Here is a 23,279-nt window from a genome sequence, read left to right on the forward strand (position 1 = left end):
CCCAGAATATGTTTCACTCTGGTGTCTTGAGCCCTACCTTTGCCTGGGTCGGGGGGCGGGGGCAGTCAAATGCTGCAGCCTGCTACTCCTGAAGCCTGGAAAGTGAGAAAGAAGCACTGGGGCCAGGGATTTTGCAAAGTGTCTTCTAATTCCTTGATATTCCTAGTTCCCTAGGCCTCACCTTAGACTTAGGGACACTGAATCTATATTTTAACCCTGGTGATTCAGAAGCACATCAATGTCTGAGAAGCTCTGCTCCTCAGATATGCTTGTCCCTTCCCCATCAGTGCCTGCCCTGCATCCTTCATGCTTCCAAGGATCAAGGATGGGAGCTCCATCCGGGACTCTACCAGGAGGAGACATCCCCCCCTCTGCTCAGCATCTCCCTTGCCTGCTTCTCAGTGTGCTCCTACTTTCCCTTTAGGTATGAAAATGTTTCTGACATACGCAATAATATAGTCAACCCCCATGTGCACATAACCTAGTTTAGAAATAAAAGTTTACAAATAGAATTTCAATCCTTGTGTTTTAGTCAGCTTTTCCTTTCTGTGACCAAAATACCTTATAAGAACAACTTAAAAAGAAGGGAAAGTTTATTTTGACTCAGAGTTTCAGTCTCTGATCAGCTGACTCCATTGCTCTGGGCCCGAGGTGAGATAGAGCATCATGGTGGAAGGGTGTGGCAGAGGAGAGCAGCTCAGGACATGGCAACCAGGAAGCAGAAAGAGAGCTCTGCTCACCAGGGACAAAATATAAAACCAAGGGCACACACCCAGTGACCCACCTCCTCCAGCCATACCTTGCCTGCCTATAGTTACCACCCAGTTAATTCATATAAGTGGATTAATCCAGATTAGATTACATTCCTCATAATCTAATTGCTTCACTTCTGAACAGTCTTACATTGTCTCACGATGAACTTTTGGATGAAACCTCATATATAAACCATAACCCCTTGTAAATCACCCCCTCTGCCTTTTTTTTCATTGTCAGTTCTAAATGCAGCATGACAGCTAAATGCAGCATGACAGCTAAATGCAGCATGACAGCTAAATGCAGCATGATGGAGGTGTGGCAGCCCCATAGCCACAAATAATTCACTCCAGTGAGATTCTGTCTTATGCAACACAGACCAGTTGCTGTGAGGATCTCAGAAAGTATGGGGAAGTGGGAGAGGAGGAAAGCTTGGATCTGAACTTACCCACTGGAACAAAGCTGGAAATGCTCAAGTGAGGAGAGAAAACTACATAAGAAATGGTTATAACGGTTATATCTGTCAGCTGGCGTAGTGTCAGGGTAGAGGAATAGCATTTGGTCAAACATACATTAGACTGACCAGGGGTCCGGAAGTGATGTTGGACAAAGGAAAGTTTGACCTAATGATGATAAAAATGATATTAAGTCATGTGAATACTAACATATGGCCGTCTTTACTTGGGGCCTCAGCTTGGGAGGGAGACGCCACTCTGACAAGGAAGTGTCAGATGAGTTCCATTGAATAAAAGAAAGAAGTACCACCACCTGAAGGGGTGGACTGGGGCTTGGCATGTTAATTGGCTTTATACACACTTCAACCTGAGCGGGCACTGGAACTTAAGCATCCCAGCCCTGCGATAAGACTGAGATAAGTAAAAGAACAGGTAGCAAGTCAAAGGCCCTGGGTATCTGCCATTTGGGGATCTCCTCAACAGAATTACCCTTTAGCTTTGGAAAAGTGATGCTGAGGGCACCTGGCTCTAACAATACACCTGATCTTTAAAGCTGATACACTCTTTGAGGATGGATAAATGAGCCACATTTGGTGTTCGACAAACTATAAGTTGGGACCTTTTAATGGCTTGTCAGGTTATGATCCAAGACCTAGGAATGCATCTGTTTTTGTCCTTATGGGGGTCCCTGATTATCTCAGGAGCTGCTAAATTCAAAGAGATACAGAGGCAGGAAAAAGGCATCCAGAATGTCAGCAAGAAGCAATCCCTCCAGAGGCTGAATCCAGAGCCAGGACAAGAACTGACAAGAGCAGAGCTGGCTCAGGTCCTGAGAGCCACCTCTCAGGCAGAAAGCAAGCAGGGTGGGAGGCAGATATTCAGACACAGGGAACAAGGAGAGTCAGCTGCCAGAATATGGAATCAAGATGTGATTTGAATTTTTTTTTGCATTACAATTCATATACAGAGTTATGAAAAATTGTGCTGTGAATAGTGGAATGCATTATGAATGTAATGCATTCCATTATTGTTTTGTATGAAAGAAAGAAATAAAAAAAAAGAAGTGATTTGAGTCTCAGGAATAAGGATGACTTTGGCCAGACCACAAATAAGAGCAAAGATGAGACTGAAGTTGCTGAAACTCCTCCTGCTGATGTTCAGAGTTGGTCCTGGACTAAAGTAATCAAGGTTAAGAAGAGAGGTGGTGGGCTGGGGTTATGGCTCAGCGGTAGCTTACCTAGAATGTGCGAGGCCCTGGGTTTGATCCTCAGCACCACATAAAAATAAACACATAAAATAAAGATAGTTTTTTAAAAAAGAAGAAGAGAGGTGGTGAGGGAAGGAGAAGGGAGGGGAGTTAAAAGCTAAGAACAGGTATAATTCACACCATCACTTGATCTTAAACAGGCTAACTGATTTCTCAGCACTTGTAAACAAGTCAAAACGCCTAAATCCCAAGCAAAGTTATAAAGCATAGTCTTCCCCCTACAGTTATCCACAGTCCCCCACCCAGACACAACTAATGCAACAAATACCCCAGAGCACCAGGAACACCTTACTCCCCTCCTGGAATTAGTTTTGAGTACCTTCTGTGTGCCAGGTGTTATGCTTTGAGACTTGTGGGGATAATAACACAACCCAGGGCCTTTGACATTCCTGTCCCGTTGTGGGGTCAGACTGCAAACAGATTACTTCTGCCAGTGAGGAAGACACTGGGCTCCAGGAAGTCCTGGGTGGCATGGCCCCTGTGGCGGGTCCCTCACTCATGCCAAATGGAGCTGGGCAAGAGGGAAGAAGCAAAGCAAGAGGGAGACTTCGAGAAGGACCCAGCGTGATGTGTGCCCTGAATCATCAATAATTGGCTCCCTCTGGAGCAGGACCCAAGACAGGTGGGAGGTGTTCAGAGATCATTAGTTTCAGAGTCTGAGGATCCAGGCCCACCTCCACCCCATACAATTTGTATGACCTTGAGTGTGCTATTTAATGGCTAAAACTCAGTTTTCTCCTTGAATCATTTGGGGATCCATAAAAATAAGCAACTAGAAATAGTTTTAAGAGGATAAACATAAGGAGGGATAATGGACAAGTCAAGGTGAATTCCATACTTTTTACTAAAATTGATAATATTTTATTGTTTCTTTTAGGATTAGTAAATGATCAGCCTTATTAACAATTGATAGACTTGACAGTGGAAATGGATTAGTTTTCTCTTCTTGTTCCAAGCTTCCTCTAAAAGTGGTAGCAATTTTATTGTTCTTTGTCCCTGTATAGATATATTTAGCCCAACCTACCACATAGACCTCCTCTAACAAAGTGCATAAACATTCGACATCCCCATACATAATGAGGAGCAGCCAGTTATCGCTTAGCCACACAGGTGGATAATGGACCAGGAGAATATCTCCACAGTCCCCTTAAAGGCAGGAAATTATGCTGAGTTGTTTCTCTTCAGTTTTGCGGATTTTTTTACTCCATATTTGTAAATGAAAATATCTGATTACTGAGGATTCCAAGAATTCAATCTAGATGATGAAAAAAATACTATGAAGACAAGACATGATGATCGTGTGGCCTCCTTGTTGTGACTTCCTATTCAGAAGTATTCTCTTCTGAGTCCACATTGAAAATAGATAGCATCTCACGAGCCTTCCAAGGTAAGCTAGAGAGAGCCTCCTGCCGTCAGGATGTGCTGCGATGGACACCTGCACTTCCTTCATCACACTGGACAGCGGGGTCTCTGCTGCAAGGCAGTGACGACAGCAGCTTCCCCATGGGCGAAATTCAGTACTTAACTGTGATGGTTTTGATTTCAGTAAAGAAGTCATGAGAGTCCTTGGCTCCTTCCCTTCCTATCCCAGAATACTTCATCCCCCCAAAAGGCAGGTTCAGCTCTCTGATCAGCCAGCAGTTGGTCCAGACCAAGCCCGACTGCAGCTTCTGAGCCACCCGGTGGATGCGTCCCACGTGGCCTGACCATACCGTAGCCGCCAGCCCATATTTAACATTGTTGGCCCTTCTAATCACTTCCTCTTCGCTATCAAAAGGGACAACACACGTCACTGGACCAAATATCTCTTCCTTCATACAGCAGGACTCATCCTTAATGTCTGTTATCACCGTGGGAAGCATGAAGTAGCCCACCTGATTCCTGGGGGGCAGGCTCAACCTATCTACCCCCTCACCACACAGGATTTGGGCCCCTTCAGCACGAGCCTTCTTGATGTAACTTCTGACCTGGGCAGGTAACAAACATAGTTAGCAAATTCTCATTATTTAGCTTCACACAAATCAATAGAAAAAAAAATTTCCTAATCATCAGAAAGCAGGATAAGCTCATGGCTAAGAAAGCCTAGGGTTTTCTTGTCACTCAGCTGCTAAACCTTAGGGCAGCCATCATGTAGGCATTCAGCCATCATGCACCGGGGAAGGAAGGAATGTATTTAATATCTAAGTGTCAGACACTCAGATTCTTACTTTGCCTACATCCTCACTTGATTCTCTCAAAACTCTAGCAACTATCTTTATCTTTATTACTCCTATTTGCTGATGTTATATTTGAGCCTCAGAGAGAATACATTGTTCATGAAGCTAATAAAAAGTAAAGTTAAATTCATACTCTGGTGTATTCTGTAGTTAAATACATGAAAGAATATTTTATCCCTTTTTTTTTGGGGGGGGGTGATGTCCATTGTAAATGAGAAGTGAGTGATTTGTAAGATTGATAGGCCAGAATGTCCTTCAATATCCAAGCTTTGAAGAAAAATAATTTTTAGTCTCATTACTGAGTATACTCTGAAACTACATCTGGATAATTAATATAATACAGCTAACTAATGGAAATCAAAGTGTGGTGTGTAATAAATTAACCCAATGACTCCAAGATAATGACAGATGAGCTTTCTTGAAAAGAGGCTTAAAAGAGGCTTGGTTCGTGAGCTTTGTTTCTTTTCAGAATCTTGATGCTGAACCATGCTGGCAGGAAAGATGGCCAGGACCTGTGCACCTTTGGACCCAGTACCAGGTAGTTTAAGACGAGAATCTAAAAGTATTCAAGGAAAATGGGTGACTTGATTTTGGATCATAACTGAAACACAAAATATGGTGCAATTTGAGTCATTTTACCAACTAATACTATGCACCTTCTATGTTCTAGGTATTTTTCTGGGCTTTGAGGACACAGTGAATAAACCTGGCCATGGAGCTTCCATTCTAGTCAAGGAACTCCATTTGCATATTCAAATCTAAAGTTTCTAGAACCTATGTCCAGAGACAACTTCCCATAGCCCATAATTTTCCAGAAGTAATTACAGTATCTCTAAGGCCAATGTGTGTGATGCTTGTGCTGAGCTTCTCTTCCAAAAACTTTCTGTAACTTACTTGACAGAGGTGTACTTACTTTCTCCAAATGTGCTTTACTTATCAGAGCACCCATGCTGGCTGATGGATCAGAAGGAATGCCGACTTTCCACTTTCTGGTAGCTTCTACAAACCTCTTTAAAAATTCATTATAGATGCTCCTCTGAACAAAGATCCTGCTGGTGCAGAGACAGATTTCACCCTGTCAAGAATGTGAACAAGACAAGACTAGAGGGCCTTTTCCTTCATGGTAGATCCCCCATCATTTTCTAGTGCCTGTCATGTATCAGGCACTAGTCTAGGCAATGGGATCCAGTGGTGAACAAGACCAAGTCCCCACCATGTGGAACACACAGTCTTGTAGGAAGACAGACAAAACCACAAATGAACACTTTCAATACACAACAAAGCTTCAGGTAGTAATCAAAGCAATAATGAAAATTAGACAGAGGAGGAGAATAAAAGCTGATGGAGGAGGAGACAACTATTTTACTAAAGGGGCATTCTGGAAGGCATTGCAAAGAGGAGACATTTGGAGAACAAGCTTTTTATCGACATTAAGGAGCTGGATGAGCAAAGATCTGGAGGAGGGAATTCCAGCAGTAAGCATGGAGGTCTGCTGCAGGAAGGAGCGGGTGTGGGAGTGGGGCAAGAAGAAGTGTGGGGTGAGGCTGGGAGTGCAGGCAGGAATGGGAGGTGAACAAGGCAATGTGATGCACCCTCACGGGCTCATAAGGAGCTTACATTTTAGTCTCAGTATCGTGAAAATGGAAGGTTTTATGCAGAGGAGTGATATAATCAGATTTACATTTTAAAGTTATGATTCTGACAGCTGTGTAGAAAATAGAAAAGAAGGAAATCAGAGTGGAAACAGAGAACAGATTTATAAGACTATTTTAAAGTGCAGATGAGTGGAGGTAGCTTGGACCAGAAAACCACCAATGGAGACGGAGAGAAGTGATAGAAATCTAGTGAGTTTAAGATTCTTACAGGGGTATGGAACCCTAAAAGTATAGGAGACAGGCATGGATGCACTGGAGAAGTTATAGATTGCAGGTTATATCTTAAAGATAGGACACAGATGCATAAATAACTATTTTCATCCTAGGAAACAGAATGCTTCTAATTACCTTGGTATTTGTAAAAAAGGTTTATTATATTAATTAAACAGTTAATGTTTCAAAATGACCAATTCTTTCTGCAAACAGGATAAATCAAAACCATGTGCTTATCTGGTTTGGGCAATGACCAACACCTGTCAGGTTCATCTGCACAAGTGCCCTGTGCCCTATGAGGAAGGAGGGTGTGATAAAGAGACTTGAGAGTTTACCAAGTTTCCCGTTACTCAATGCCAGGAAAGCAAGGGAATACTGAAATCCCTGGGAGGATGACTTCAGAGGAAATGAAAAAAGGATGATACTGTTTATCGAGTCTCTGCCATTTGCCAAGGATACTCGTTCCTTAATAACTCTGATGTGTTGGCATTCTTATTTTACAGTTAAGAAATATATGCCCAAGTTTGTACAGACATGCTTCCCCCAATAAGCCAATTATGTTTAATTAAGAAGGAAGTATGTCTTCCATGAGACTCATCACTTAGCTAAAGTGAAATAATCAAGCTACTTTTTTTTTTATTTGTTCCTAAAATCCATTTGTTGCTTTGGACTGGCCCCCTGATCTTTCTCCCACTGATACTTTAAAACACCCCAAGAGGAAGTTTCTTTGGGCACACTCAAACCCTTGCATGATTCTAGTAACTGAGCAGCCAGAAGTCTACACCTCCAAGCTCAGTACACATTTACTTTAATACAGAGAACATGCCTTCCTTTCTCACCTCAACTCTAAATCCTTGGAATTTGTATCTCTTTTGTTATCTGGAAATCATCAAAACACTGAATTCAATTATCCATTTGATATTTTCTGATTTTAATGATTAAATCAGTTGTATCAAAAAAAGGCCTTTTCTATTGATCCCAAGTTTCTCTGTGTTTCTAGCCATTTTCTCTAGGAATTATGGTAAATCAAATAATTACCATTATAATCATTTTTAAAATAATATTCTATAGGGTTGGGGTGTAGCTGAGTGGAAGGATGCTTGCCTAGCATGCACAGTACCCTGGGCTCAATCCCATGTGACACTAAAATAAAAATAGTAAAAATATAATAATAATTATTATTAATAATAATTATTATGATTAATTATTATGATGATGATGATTTTCACTTTACACTTGCAAAATCCTATCAGAAGGGATTGTTATAGCTCAGATGATTCTACAGGTTTAGAAATACAGGTTCAAATGATTATGCAACATCCAATGTTTCTCCAGTTAGGAAAATGCAAATCTGTCTCATCCTACTGCTCTGAAGTTGTAACTGTTTTGTGTAAGCCTTTATTCGCTACTAAAATAAAACTAGCTCTTGGAGCAAATCATTCGGTAATAACACATATCTGCTAGGAACTATGCAGACATTGATACTAAAACTATTGCACAGAGACAGGTACTGCTTCCATCTTCACGAAGCTGCTGTAGAGTTGATCTGATCTAGCATTCTTAATCCTTTGGGGTACCATGACCTTGAAGAATGTAACACTACAGAGCCTGCAAAACCATTAGTTATGTAATTTCTGGGAGATGCAAGATGGCCTGAAGCTCTCTATGACATTACAGGCAATGGTAACAGTGTGTGAATGCATTTAAAATACTTTCAGGGAGAATAAGGTCCACCAGAAATAGGACATGTGAGCAGCAAGAGGAGATAGTGCAAATGTGTGACTTACAAAGTGGAGGAGGTTGAAACAGCAAACTCAATCATTCTGCCCATGTGTGGTACATGATAAAAATTGTATAAACAACCATAGGAGCTTAATGAACAGAAGCTGATAGACACTGGAATATCAGTGTACTGATCCTCCTTTCATGGAAGTGACTGGATTTACCCATTCACTCCTGGGATTTGAACTGTGATAAAACAGATTCAGGTTGATAGGGCCATGGGGTGGGGAAATACCCAGAGCACATACCTGGTTGGCAAAGCTGGATCTGACAGTTGCTGGAATACAGTCCTCCAGATTGGCATCCTCAAAAATGATGGCAGGATTCTTGCCCCCCAGCTCCAGGGAGAGCTTCTTACAGAAGGGAGCACTCAGCTGGGTGATCCGCTCAGCTGTGGGTTGACTCCCAGTAAAGGAGATCAAGGGCACCTCTGGGTGGGTCACCAGGGCCTCACCTACCTTGGGCCCTGTTCCAAACACAATATTGACCACACCTGGTGGAACACCTGAATGGGAAACAGTATCAGTGATAGTAATTCTCCTCTGTGTGTTGAGGACTTAAGGTTACACAAAGACTCTCCTTGAACTTACAATAGCTTGAATGGTAGAAGCACTTGATAGGTTTTACAACACTCTGAGCTTTTATGGGCTGCCTCCAGTTTAATAGCAAAGCAAGGACTACAGAGTCGCTTCTGCCTATAGAACCCATTAGGTGGGATTTCTCTGGTGCTCATAGGTTCACATCCTAGGTAATGCATCCCACAGCAGTGACTATACTTTAAGCACTCCAGATGCACATATATTCTCAGGCAGGTCAATCCCAGTGGGGGCTCAGTGCCCTGCTCCAATGTGGTATCTAGGAGTTAAAGTGCAGGTGGAAAATATTAAGTAGAGGGATATGTAAATCTGCAAAGAAAATTGATTACCTTGGCCAGGGAAGTAGGGGAAGTTTCCCAGGGAGGGTGAGATTTGAGTTGGATGTCCTGTGCCCCATGATTATGAACAGAGCCACTGCACTCTAAAACCAACTTACAAGTACCAAGAGTACCCCAAAAATAGATGCTCCAATCTTTTATATCACTAGATCCTATTGTCCTAAATCTATATGTATATGTTTATGTGTTTTCTGGATTTACCTATATATGCCTGTCCACCACCAGAAGATGTGCTCACTAAGGGCAGAAATGACATGTGGTTTCTGTTCTTTGTTGTATTGCCAGTTGGTCACATAAAACTAACACCAATAAGGACTCACATTAATTGAGTGAGTCCTTATTGGTGGGCCAGCCATTGTTATTAGTGATTTATAGTAGTCACCTCCTTTTCTATGGATTTATTATCTGTGATTTCAATAACCCACTCACAGTGACTCTCTGAAAATATTAACATTTGTCTTTACTATTTCAAGAGGGAAAGAGACCATACTCATGTACCTTTTATCATAGTATGTTGTTAAAATTGTTCTACTTTTCTTACTAGTTATTGTTTATCTCTTTCTGTACCTAAGGGGAAAACTTTATATATATATATAGAGAGAGATAGATATAGATATATATAGATAGATATAGATAGATATAATCTATAGATAGATATAGATATATAGATATATCTCCCAATACTAGGCATGGTTTCAGGCATCCACTGGGGGTCTTGGAGCCTATTCTCCAGATAAAAAGGGACTACTATACCATTTTTAGAATTCACAGAAACCCTATAAGATACTTGGTATTATTATCCTCACTTTACAGTTGAGAAAATTGAGGCAAAGTAAGATTTAATAAAGAGTAAATACCAAAACTGTCCAGAGCAGGTTGATAAATAATTGTTAAATAGATGAATGAGTGAATGAAAGCTTAGAGTCCAGTATCCAAATTAGAAATGGCTTGCGAATACAGGAAGATATGTGTGCAGAAGAGAACTCACATTCAATCACATCATGTCTAGAAGTTCTTAGGGTCTGCTGGGAGATAGCTGAATTTAATCCATTTCTTTAGGAGACCATAGTAAAGTGCAGAAGTCCTCCATCATAAAGCTTTTGGAGCTGCCTGCTCCTTGTCTCCTTCCCTTGCCCCAGGTAAGGCATTCTCTCCTCAATAGAAACCCTCTCTGGAATTCCTAGCAACACTTCAAGAATCTGCGCTTAATGTATAAATAAGAATTTCACAGTGACAATCAGTTATCATGAAGAATACTCTCCCACAGGGCCACTGCCTAAGCCTGATCACCTTCAGGGGACAATGGTGGTCCGTCCACAGAAGACCCTAAGGTAAGAAGTTTCAGTGCCATGGAGTACCTCCCTTCTAACAGCCCCTCACTTCTCCTCAGTGTGTGCATCTGTTGAATCTAGCTCAGGTCATTTCCGGATCCCAGGTCATCACCAGAGGTGTGCCTGGTACCACGTGAAAGCCCCGGGCTCCAGGTTGGGGCAAAGAGTCTGGAAGGAGAACAACTGATGGGGAGAAAACAAGGACAGGTTTTCCTCATTTCCTAGATGGGGTCAGGCCTCTCCATCCAATATGGGGCATGTGTGTGGCTGGATGGGGGAGTAGGAGAGGAAGGGGGACTGTTAATACATCCTGAAAGAAAAAAATGACTTGAATCACTTCTCCTGTGTGAAGCAGCATTTTAACAGAGGGTGAGAGGAACACCACATATTTCTCACCACAGGAGAGTGAGCTCATTTCGGCAGCCCAATTGCCTTCCACAAGCAATGTTAACCTTTGATTCTGCTTCTGTGGCACCCATGTTCAGATGTAAAGAGGTATCTGCTGGCCATGATTTCTCAGGACCATTTTGCCATTTGATCCAGACATTAGTGAAATTTTTTACAGATATTTGCCTGTTGACCCTTAAAAGATTCCGATTCTAAGAGAAGGAAAGCAGTTGGTTAAATTGGCAAACAGATATTCAGCAAAAATCAGGCGAGGTAGCTAGTAGGCAAGTTGGGAACACAGGAACAGACAAGAATGAACCCTCTCAACTGCTAGTGCTTGGCAGGGAGAAGTATTTTAAATTTAAATAGAGCGAGGGGCAAGAAGAACAGTGGAAAAGGCCACAAACCCCCAGGAGACTCTCCAGGAATGAGGGCAAACATTTGGTACCACCAAAAAAAAAAAAAAAAAAAAAAAACCCCACAAATATTCCAAACTCCCAAAGAGGTACTTACTTATAGTTCTACACCAGGGACTAGAGGAGCTAGCTCTTTAAAATACAGAATATGTTAGCAGTTCGTTTTCACGTCCCCCATCACACTCTTAAAAGTCCCTCCTGCATTGCTCTACAGTAAGATTTCCTGGCTGTGATTCACACGTCCTCCAAATCCCAGTGGAGAAACCGAGGGCTTCAGAAAGGTGAGATTTGAGCAGCACCTCTCTGTATTTTTCAGGGGAGAAAAGCTTGGCAAAGGTAGCCCAGCGGGGAAGGAGAAGAGCTGCCTTGGCTTTACAGGACTGTTTGTTCACAAGCAAGATCCAAGCTGGGAAAATAGAGGGAAATGGAAAGCTCTCGTGCAGACCAGGTTCTGGGGAAAGAAAACGCATCACAGATCAAGATGTGTGGTTTCAGGAGAGTGCGCAGGAAAACAGGGCTTCACATCCCCTCCTCCATGAGATCAAAGGAGAGTGAAGTCCCTGCCACAGTTTGGATTAGGAATGTCCCCAAAGGCCCACGTGTTGAAGGGTTGGGCTCCAGTCTGTGGTACTGCTGGGAGGTGGTGTAACTTTTAAGAGGCAGGGCTGGTGGGAGGAAGTTAGGTCACTACGGGAGTGCCCTAGAAGGGAATATGGGGACCCCAAACCCACCTCTTCCTCTCTTTTCTTCCTGCTTACCATGAGGCAAGCTGTTTTTTCCACCATGTGCTCCCACCATAATGTACTGTCTCACCACTGGCCCAAAAGCAATGGAGCCAACTGACCATGAAGCCCCCAAACTGTGAGCCAAAATAAACCTTTCTTCTTTTTAGGTTGATTTATCTCAGGAATTTGTCATAGCAACAGAAAGCTAATCCTGAATCCTTCTAGGAACCTGCGTCACCAGCTAAGAAGAAATATCCCATAAGTTTGCATACACCAGAGACTCAGTTTTGCAAAAGATGGGATTAGAATGGTGGTCACTTTTGTTAGGAAAGACAGATACATTCTGGGACATTGGAGAGGTAGGTACATTCAAGCCATACACTCCCCCTAGAGGACTAGGGCTTCCATAGACATTACCCCCAATGACCTGGGTTGGGAGACCTCATTCCTCTATAGGATACTAGGGTCTTTTGGCCCAATGCCCTGCTCTAAACAGGTTCAGTATCAACCTAACATTAGAATTCTAGAGAAATGACTAAATTTCACTGGACCCTAATGTGTATGTCTTTGTTGCAAGAGCAAAGTTATCCAGAAGGAAGAGAGGATAGGCTTGTACCCACTGCCCATTCTGTAAATATGGGAGAGCCCAGCAGTACCTTTTCTGTGTGCTGTAAGTCAGTGACACCACAGGAGCCGACATAGCCAGAAGGATGAAAGTCTGTCCCCAGCTCCCAGACATCATTCCACCCTGACTGTGGTGGACATGAGCCCCCCATGTGCTCCCACCATAATGTACTGTCTCACCACAGGCCCCAAAGCAATGGAGCCAACTGACCTAATAGCAAGGGGCCTTCTCACAGGTTACCTGCAGGGCTTCCTGCCCGTGACCTCCAAACCCCAGTTCAGTGTCAGGCTGTCTGTGTGGAGTTGTACTTTACAACAAATCCAGGACTGCACTCTGAATGTGGCCATTAAACTATTAGCAGAAAAAAGGCAAGGAGTGAATACAGTTTGTACTGTGAGATGAGCATAAGATTTGGAGGGTCAGAGGTAAATATTATGGTTGGGTCATTAATGGCTCCTAAAACTTCATATATTAGGCAATACATGGAACGTTGTGAAATAAATGTATAAGAGTTATAATCTAATCAATGGATTAATCCATTTGATAATAATCCATCAAATGGATGAAGAATTTTAATAGATTCCTGGGTAGTAACTCTAGGCAGGTGGAGCGTGGCTGGAAGAGTAGGTCACAGGGGGTAAACTCTGAGGAATTATAACTTGTCGCTGGCCTCTCACACATGCATACTGTCCCTCCCTCTCTCCTTCCAGGCTGATATAAACTGAGAAGCTTTCCTTCACCACACTCTTCCGCCATGATGTTCTGTCTCACCTGTGGCCTAGAGCAATGGAGTCAGTCTCTGAAACTGTGAGCCCAATTCTTTCTTTCTCTAAATTGTTCCTGACAGGTATTTGAATCACACTAATGAAAAACTGACTAACACAAGGAGCAAATGTTCGAGCCTGATAGGCTGTGGCCTCTCACCTTCTGAGTAATGATCCCAAATCAAGGAAAACCACAGGATTTATATTCAAATCTTTTGGAAATGTCTGTGACTATGAGGTATTTTGTACAACTTATAGGAATACCTAGCAATCTTCTCCTTTTCACCAAGATTAACTTGTGGCTTAAACCTAAGATTTAAATTGACCATTGAAGATACTCTGCAGCGAGCTGATGTCTTTGATTAGATCAGGACTTTTTAAGTTTGCAATACTGTTTACTGTTTTATGCTTCTTGCACTGCAAGACACCACCCTGTGAGGTGGGTCTATTCTGCAGTAGCAGTTGAATAGAGGGAACAGTGTGAGAATGCCCTGCTGTGGATAAAGAGGATTTCTCAGAAAAGGATCAGGGAGACAAATCCCATAGATGTCTTTGGACTAGATATTCTTGCCAAGTGGAAGATCTGTATGTAATACAACTCTGCACCTCCCCTAAATTTGCCCCCCAACACCTGTTTACCTGCTTTATTCAGGAACTTGCACAACATCCACGCAGTCACTGAAGTTAGTTCACTGGGCTTTGCTATCACAGTGTTCCCAGCAGCGATGGCCGGAGCTATCTTCCAGGTCAGCAAGTAGAGGGGCAAATTCCAAGGACTAATCAGACCCGCTAAAGGACAAAAGCAGAAGCACTTCTATGGTGACATGCCCTTCAGTGGCAGGTTGGCCGTATAAGGTTACTGAAAGGTTACTGAGAACTCCTTCATGCTGCATGAAACTTATTTACTCTTAAAAACCCTAGACTTGGCTTATTTATAGGTAACTTCAAGTAAATCAATCTAAAATTTATTACACGCAATTGTGCCTTTCAAAACAGTTTTCCCATTTCTTGATGGCTCACAATTATAATTATGAACAACAGTGTAAGCCCCAAGGCCACAAGGCTGTCACCAATCTACTGCTTAACAGTTTCAGAATGTAATGCATTTTGAGATTTATAAACTGGGCTTTACTTTTTAAAAAAATTTCTCCCTTCTCCTTACTAAGCTGTTCAGCTGCTATTTATTTTAACAAGTTTATTCACCTCTGTTTCCAATATGTTGTGGATTGACACATAATACCTCAAGTTTTCTTAGAATTATTTGTAAAGTAGGATCAAAACTGTTCTAGATGGTCCTGGTAGGGGCCCTCCTGTCAGTAAAGCCAATCAACTTTCATGAATAGATCATGAAAACCATCTAAGCTGTTTAGAATATTCTTAAATAAAAATTCTCTCTAGATTCTCACCTGTATCCTGACCCAATAGATTTCCTGAATAAGTAATATATCAACTTCTAGAGTGTGTCTCCATGTGGTATACTGAAACTATCCAGGTTCTTAACCACAACACTCAACAAATCTAAAGCCTCTATCATGACTAAGGAAATGCATTCACTTCATTTTAAACTCTGCCCTAAAACCTGTGTTATGAAAGTAAATGTGTTTTTTACAGTATTAAATTTCCCAGTGGGAGAAAAAAATCTGTTCTTCAGGGTATAACAAAATATTGTTTCAGTAAAATACTTTATCATTCTTCTTAGAAAGCAGTTAGGGCTCTCCACAATGCCTTAAAAATGTTATTTCCAAAAAAGTTCGAAGAATCAAAACAATAAAATGTCTCATTTTCTTTTCTTTTATATTCATAAAATGTTAACTAGTAAAATATGGTTTCTTTTCAGGGGAAACATTGCCATCTAGTGGATATGTCCAGTGATTGCAGACCTTTAGATGTTTCTTCAAAGGACAGGAGGCAAAGAACTGAGTTGGGGAAGTACAGCATTCTCAGCCAATGATTATTAATTAAACAAATTCATAGGTGTAGTTATTATTCTAAGTATCCTATACCTATGATTTATTTAATTCATATGTTATTAAAACATATGTAAGGATAAACTACTATCCCAGGTTTTCAGAGAAGATACTAAAGCATACAGAATTCTTGAGTCAAAACCACTGTACTCTTTGGGTTTGTTGGTTGGTTGTTGTTTAATTATTGGTGGCAAAAAAAAAAAAAAAAAAATTCTGGCATGTGAACTTACTCCTACCATCATTCTTTTCCAAAATTGCAATTTTGAAAACTAGTGTTCCAGGAATTTGTAGGGAATTTGACACCAAGAGAATAAATTAGAAATAGATTTTTGAGGTCAACAAATTTTCAGTAAAAAGGGAGAAATTGGCTCCTTCCTTTTCCTTAGTCCATTCCTTGAGATTAATTCTACAGAATTTTCTGAGCACCTCTGTGCATGATCATGACATATGCTTTTCCCACCAGCACCTACCGATTCCTACCGGAGTCCGCACTGTGTAGTGCAGACAGCCCAGGTGATCCATCTGTGTGCTCTCTGTCGTGTGGTGCAGGATGGAGGAAGCGAAGAACCGGAAGTTCTGCACAGACCGGGGAATGTCTATAGTTCTTGCCATCGTCAGGGTTTTCCCTGTAGGGAAGAAAGCACTTCCAAGTGTGTTCTAAGTGGAGTGAGTAGACATGGACAGAGGTGTCCATCAACCGTCACCACACCATATCCCAATTCACACTGTTTACAGTTCACAGTTCCTTCCAGCCCTGGGGAGGCATTCCTTGACCATGGATGGGTAAAACTATGAAATTATTAGGTATGAGGTTATAATATCAGCAGGGACTAGGGCAGAGTTGAGTCAGATCATCTTTGCTTTGTGGACTGAACATTTTGTAGCTCTCATCGTGAATTTGTCAGATGCAACCACTTCACCCATACAAGCTCTTGCCAGTCCAAATCACCAGGCTTTGTAAGTGCTGTGAAGGGGTTGAAATAATGGGTATTGAGATAGCTGTGTCTGCACATCACCCACAAACACGTGAGTTATATTAAGTGTCCTCCTAACACATGGTGCTAATCTGAAGGATTAACAGGAACATCCCAGCCATGGATGCTGTGTGACACTTGCTCACCTGTCACATGTCTCCAGTCCTGGATGGAGTGGAAGGAGAAGCATGAGCTTGCCTGGATTGCCCCTGAGTGCCCTCCAGTGAGGCAAGGAAACTCTGCCACCAAGAAAGGTGGAGAGCAAACATTTTCTTTCCAAGGGCTTCCCCCAGGCTGCTTCCTAACTCTAGGTTGGTTTATGGCATGCATACATTTTTTTTAAAGTTTTTGGCCCTTCCTAATAGACTGTGTTGCAGAAATCTACAAACATTTATTCAAGGAAGGAGAAAAATTGGGAGATTGTGTTAGGAGTAGACTAGTGACTGATAAGATAAGAGCACTTTCTACATAACTTGACTGTGGCACTGCTCTTCAAATGATCTTTGCTTTGAAACTCTCTACTCAGAATGGGAGGAAGATTGAGTGATCAGCCCTAGTTCCTCATCTGTCCCCATATCCATGCCCTTTGCTATGGATCTTTGCATTTTGTTCCACCAAAGGAACAGAGTATAATTCTTTGACCCTTGACCTTGGGTTCAGTCTCATGACTGCTGTGAATGGGGCAGGAGCAGCCAGCTGGAAGCCATGACTTTCCACAGCCTTGGATGGTTTTGCCTCCCCCTCTGCCATTGCTATAAGAAAGCACCTGCCTGGCACCCCAGGAGGGTCGATATGAATAATGACAAAGAGCCCTGAATTCCATCAATCACATTTGAGTGTCAAGAGACCACCTCACAAACTGGAAGAAGGGTACTCATGGTCAATATTGAGTAACATATTGCTGTTCTTGCAAGCATTTAGTACAAGACCTCTACACTCAAACCACAGCTCTGTTAGAAATGGCTCTCACCTTGGTCTTTAGATTCTGCCTGGGCCAACTCCTCAAGGGACTGCTCCAGCAAGTCTGCCAGCTGGTTCAGGACCTGGGAGCGCTCCTGGGGGCTGCGGGATGACCAGCTGGGAAAGGCCTTTCTGGCCGCCTCCACTGCAGCCTCGATCTTTGAGGAGCAAACAGAAGAGGGAGGAAGGTCAGCTTAAAGCTGTTGCTCCTGAGGGACTGGAGGAATCCAGAACCCACAGCTCCCTTTTATCCAACATGTCCCAGTGCTGGGCTACCACATGTGGGCGACACAGGTGTTTATGCCACCAGCAAACAGACACCACAAAAACAAAGCAAAACTCTCCAACTCAACCAAAGGAGCTAGAATGCGGCAGTCAGCTAATCAGAAAGAAGCTGTTCAAATCTCAACAGATATGCAATGTCCATCATTTTCCAAAGAACAGACCTTTTTGAATATTGAATAGGAGGGAAAACTTACTTTAGATGTATGGAATCTCTAAAGCTCTTAATCCATCTCTAACATTGTATAAAATCTAAAGTTTTGTATGAAATCCTATCCTTGGAATGTCATTGGTCCTTGGAATGACAGATCCTATGTTAGTCATTTATTGAATAATTTTATAACTAAAGGAATATTACTAAATATACCAATTATTTCAGTTAGCCTCTTTATCATGAGTATTTTATGCCCATTTTACAGATGAGGAAGTGAGGCACAGAAAGCTCATTTAACTTGCCAGAGGTGACACAGATAATAAATGCATATCATGGGGCTGGGGATGTGGCTCAAGCAGTAGCACGCTCGCCTGGCATGCATGCGGCCCGGGTTCGATCTTCAGCACCACATACAAAAAAAAAAAAAAAACAAAGATGTTGTGTCTGCCGATAACTAAAAAATAAATATTAAAATTCTCTCTCTCTCCCTCTCTCACTCTATCTTTAAAAAAAAATTTAAAAAAATAAATGCATGTCAGGATACAAATACAGATCTTTTTGGTTCCCAAAACCAGAAGCTGACTTGCTATGGCATAACCACTGGCCCTGCCCAAAGCCGAGTGTGCAATGGAAGGGTTGGGTCTCTGTTGGAAAGGAGGGGATCTAGGGTTGAACAGAAATCTTAGATCTATAGTTTGGAAGCTACATCCCCAAAGAAGCAACATGAGGAGGTATGGGCAGGGCCAACTCATGACCAAAATGTGACTCAGACAAAGTGAATCTTGGAGTGCTCTCCTACTTCTGCCTTTCTTCCCATTCAGGGAATGTCTAATCAGTGCCTCTTCCAGACATGGCAAATCTGTAGTCCAGGTGTCACCCCTCTCCTCTGCTTGTGCATGATAGACAGTCACTTACACCTTTCTCCCACTACTGGGCCCAGCTCAGCCTCAGAATCCTTCTTCACAGGCTTCAGACAGTCAGGAGCGCCTTTCTTGGGTCATGTGATCTGACCATCCAGACTCCTGTTCTAGCCCCCTCATGAAGAACCCCACCAATGTGTCCCTTGTTCCCTCTGGAAAAAAAGTTGCTTTCAGCTGAGCTGAAGTAAGGCATGAGATTATTAAGGGGGTTTAGCTCAGTGGCTGAGTGTCCATCTAGCATGTGTGCGGCCCTGGGTTCCATCCCTAGCACAGCAACAACAACCACTGAAGATTAAGATTCTCATCGTCAGTAGAAATTTGTCTGAGGATGGCAGCCTCACCTCCAAGACTGAATCTCTAATGTGAACCTGCAGGCAGGATGAAGGAAGGGAGGTAGACTTTTTGGTGACTGTCACCTCAATCTGCAGTCATGGAGAATCTACTGCCAGCCAACCAGAGGGGCTCCATTCCTCCAGTGGGTCATGTTCAATTCTGATATGTAACATTTAGAAAATTCAAGTCCACTCATGTTTTTTGTAAATTGTCTTATGTCACCTGATTTATGTTTGTACAATATAGACGGCATATTAATCTACCGTATACAATAATATTACTGTAAGCTAATACTTAGAAAGGGCCAAGCACTGAGGGCTTTACACGGATTAGTCCATCTCATCCTCAGAACAACACTACGAAGGAGGAATCATTACTATCCGCATTTCATAAATGGGGAGACTGAGTCACAAAGAGGCTCAGCTCTAAGGTCACAGGCAGCAAGCCATGGAACGGGTGTTTGCACCTAGGCAGTTTGACTCTGGACTGTGCTTCCGTCTGCAATGCCATAACACAAATGGGCTACAACAAGTGTACATATGTGTGTGTCTGAGCATGCACACCAGCACACACCCATTGACCTAGGCACCAGACACCAAAGTGTCGGCACTCTGTCCTCTGAACATAAAGACGATAACAGATAACTAATTTCTAGGTTGTTATAATTCGCTCCTTGGGACAATCCTGGTAAGGCAGCTTGGTGAAGGCAAAGCACATAACTAAAGCTGACTGAGGAACCCCTGAGCACTGGCAGGATTTGCTGTGAGCAACTATTTGGAGAAATTTATCATGTAATTTATACAGTGACCTTTTTTTTTTTTTAAGCCAGGAAAATAAAATGGGATTTACGGGATCAGATAGAATACTTCTCAGTTGCATTTGTGGAAATAAAAAATATTTATTACTGTAGTAACAGCTACTATTTTCAGTTTTGGTCTATTTTCTGAAAAGGTATGAACCATAAGCTGCAGAAAATATTCAACCTGAATTTGGCATATTTGTCATTTTTAACTTCACTTTGGAAAACACTGTGAAACAAGAAGGAGTGGAAAAGACAAGACCAGATTTCCCACAGCTATCTTGGGTCCTTTAAAACAAACAAAATTGCAGATTATAGTTTAACCAACAAATTAGCCAATACTTGCCAACATTAATCCACAAGTCTAAAGGTTTTGTTAATGCAAGACAGACTTGAAATTTTCACAGGAAAAAAAATAACTGAGTTCTTCAAAGAAATCTGCAAACAACCTATTTTTATAGATGAAGGTCATAATTGTATTTTAGATAATCTAGGTTTTGTGTCTTAAAAAGTAATTATAATATATTATGCATTAAAAGACTATACATACACCAGTAATGTTTACCACCCCATATATATTTACATTCTCAGTGCAGTAACTGAAAACTACTCTAACATGTCTCAGATATTTTATAAATTTCCCCAAGTAAAATCAATTCATCAGCAAAAGAAAAGAAAGAGGGAGTAAAGGAAGGGAGGAAGGAAAAAAGGGGGGGAGTGAAGGGAAAGAAAGTCAGTCTATACGCCACTAGGTTCAGAGTTTAAAAGTTCTTTTTAAATAAAAAGTCAAATACTTTTAAAATGCTAAATCTAACTCCAAAAGTATATGAGAATTTGATTTTGAGTTTCATTATTCAAATTATTGTATTATCCTAGTTATTTGAAGATATGAGGAGTAATTAATGTTGCTGCTCTGTTTTAGAACTGGCACTTTTTTTTTTGAGAAATCCACAGATTTACTCATAAATTTAGGTAACACTTGGTAGAGAAAAGATGCATTTTGATAACAGTTGCTACAGTAACACTTCATACCACACGCCCGTTAGGAGATGTCTGAAAATTACAAAAAATAAAAAAATAACAACTGAACACAGAGTTGTTCGGTTGGCTAGAAAAATCACTTTATTCTGAATGTAGTAACCTGAAATTTGCTTGAGTCTCAGACATGTCCTGTTACAAGAGAAACCTTAGTGTCTTCCTTCCGTCTCACAATTCTATACTTTCCTCCAACCTCTTCCTCTTTTAGAAAATGAAGTAATTCATAATTTGCCAATTCATTAAATACATTTCTATTTTCTCTAAGGGAACAGACTCACCTCTTCTTTTCCACTATCTGGCACTTTGCAGTACACTTCTCCTGTGGATGGATCATAAGAATCAATATACGAGTGACAAGGTAAAAATCTCCCATCTATGAAGTTTTCCAGCATCAAAAGTTCCATCGTTCCAGAACGGAGAAGAAGTGCTGCTGCCTTTCCCTTCACAATTGTTCCCTGAGTTGTCCCCAACTTTGCCCTCAGTGCTGAGCTGTTCTCTCCTTTTCCAGTCCCAATATCCACATTGGCCAGACAGGGAAGTGGGAGGAGACCTGACACCCTCAGAGAACATTCCAGCCTCCAAGCTAAGACAACTCTCAAATACCCCACAGACTTCCAGTCCATGATGAGAAATGGATAACACACCAACTAAAGCTAACATACTAACATCAACTTACATGATCATTGCCCTTAAAATCATTCAAAGGCATCTGTGTGTATGATTTTATTAGATTCACACGGTAAATGGTTCGTTGCTCATTAAGTGCCAAAACATAAAGCAAGTCCTTTTCATGATTTTCCTCACTTATTCCACACAATAATCCTGCATGACATGAATTAATATCATTATTTCCCCTCTTTTAGACAAGGAAACTGAGCTTCTTCAGAGAGGAAGAGATGATAGGTCACATAGTTAGCAAGGAGTGAACCATGGAAAGCTGGTCTTCAAATCATGAGCTCTTAACTTATGGCTCTCATCCCCACGGAGGTGAGTAAAGACACACACCCTCTTTCCATTGCTCATCAGGTCTGGGTTTTTTGCTGTTGTTGTTTTGTTTTTGTTTTACTTTGTGTTTTCCATTTTGGCGGCCTTTCTCTCTGAAAAGCTCTCTCTCCACCCCAACACCAGGGCTGCAGCAGCAGCTCACGTCTTCCCAGATGAGCCATGGAAATGAATATACAAGCCCCAAAGTGTATGAGACACATAGCAAACCAGGCATTCGTGTGCAATTCTACAAACTGATTAAGAGAAATGACCAACTCACCAGAAAAGGTGAGCAAAACATATAAACAAACAATTCATAGCAAAGGGAATGTGATTGGCTAACCAGTGTATCAGTGGATGCTCAGCCTCGTTGATAATCAAGGAAGGTGAACTACAAAGAGGTGTCCTGCTGGATCATCAGACTTGAGGGTTTTTAAAGGTTAAACTCCATTGTGTGGTGTGTGTGGAGAGGCACAGGCATTGCCTTTGATTGGGGTTCACAGAACAGCGCAGGGAGCGTGGGGCACGTTGCGTCAACCCGCAAATGTGTCTGCTTTTTTCTTTTTTAATATTAGTTGTAGGTGGACACAATACCTTTATTTTATTTATTTATTTTTATGTGGTGCTGACGATTGAACCCAGTGCCTCACACGCGCATGGGGAAAAGCACTCTACCACTGAGCCACAACCCCAGAGCTGTGTCTGCTTTTAGTCTAGCCATTTCCCTTCATGGAAATGCCCTACGGAATAACTTGCTCATGGACAAGTAGATAAATTGTTAGATATTATTTCTTATGGTAATCAAAAAAATTGAAATCTATCTATCAGTAGTAGAATATTATAATTGTTTAATCCATAATAAGGAATGTTACTTAGCCATTAGAAGGGTGTGTTGTTGCTGGGCACACTGGTGCACACTTGAAATTTCAGCTACTTGAGAATCTGAGAAAGAGACTCACTTGAGCCCAGGAGTTTGAGGCCAGCTTGTACAACAGAGCAATGTAATATGTGTATGAAAATAAATATATTTTATGTGTGTGAGAAAAAGACAAGTAGTGAATAACATGAATGGTACAATCTCTTTGGATGCCTATATAGTTGAGGAGATTAAGGAGGCTTTTTACTCTAAATATTTTTAATTGCTTGAATATTTATGATGAACTCATGTTAACATGTTACTTTTATAGTTATAATTTAGTGGAATATTGACCCTGGCAAGTCCCCATAGAATGTCCCCATAGCGTGTTCTGTGAACCCTAGTCAATATCCTAAGGTTCATTATCAGAAGGGGACATTGGCTGGCTGTGTACCTCCTCAGGCCCTGCGTGCTTCAATCAATATCTCT

The 23,279-nt window shown here is 41.6% G+C and overlaps 1 protein-coding gene across 2 annotated transcripts; it reads right to left on the bottom strand.

The window, feature by feature from the left end:
• Nucleotides 1-3,301: 3,301 nt before the first annotated feature.
• Nucleotides 3,302-21,445, bottom strand: Aldh8a1 (aldehyde dehydrogenase 8 family member A1). 2 transcript variants are annotated; one of them, XM_046449888.2, is made up of 7 exons: nucleotides 21,229-21,445; nucleotides 17,435-17,582; nucleotides 15,961-16,116; nucleotides 14,163-14,312; nucleotides 8,590-8,846; nucleotides 5,605-5,766; nucleotides 3,302-4,442 (listed from the first exon to the last, which is right to left on the bottom strand). In XM_046449888.2, the coding sequence occupies exons 1-7, from the start codon at nucleotides 21,352-21,354 to the stop codon at nucleotides 3,990-3,992; spliced, it is 1,452 nt and encodes a 483-aa protein (XP_046305844.1). In that variant the 5' UTR covers nucleotides 21,355-21,445; the 3' UTR covers nucleotides 3,302-3,989. The 2 variants fall into 2 exon arrangements, with proteins under 2 accessions (XP_046305844.1, XP_058437376.1); XM_058581393.1 differs by lacking the exon at nucleotides 17,435-17,582 and having other exon boundaries at nucleotides 21,229-21,367.
• Between the last annotated feature and the right edge of the window lie 1,834 nt (nucleotides 21,446-23,279).

This window comes from Marmota monax, unplaced genomic scaffold, assembly GCF_021218885.2.
Source record: "Marmota monax isolate L192 unplaced genomic scaffold, Marmota_monax_Labrador192_F-V1.1 WCK01_AAM20220418_F8-fsc00030, whole genome shotgun sequence".
NCBI classification, from domain to species: domain Eukaryota; kingdom Metazoa; phylum Chordata; class Mammalia; order Rodentia; family Sciuridae; genus Marmota; species Marmota monax.

Excerpts from the sequence above, each read along its gene's own strand:
- Aldh8a1 (XM_046449888.2), bottom strand. The coding sequence starts at position 21,354 with ATGGAACTTTTGATGCTGGAAAACTTCATAGATGGGAGATTTTTACCT. Across the intron at positions 8,847-14,162 it reads CAAGTTCCTGAATAAAGCAG|GTGTTCCACCAGGTGTGGTC; the intron begins GTAAACAGGTGT and ends TTTCCCATTCAG. Across the intron at positions 4,443-5,604 it reads GTAAAGCACATTTGGAGAAA|GTCAGAAGTTACATCAAGAA; the intron begins GTAAGTACACCT and ends TTACCTGCCCAG.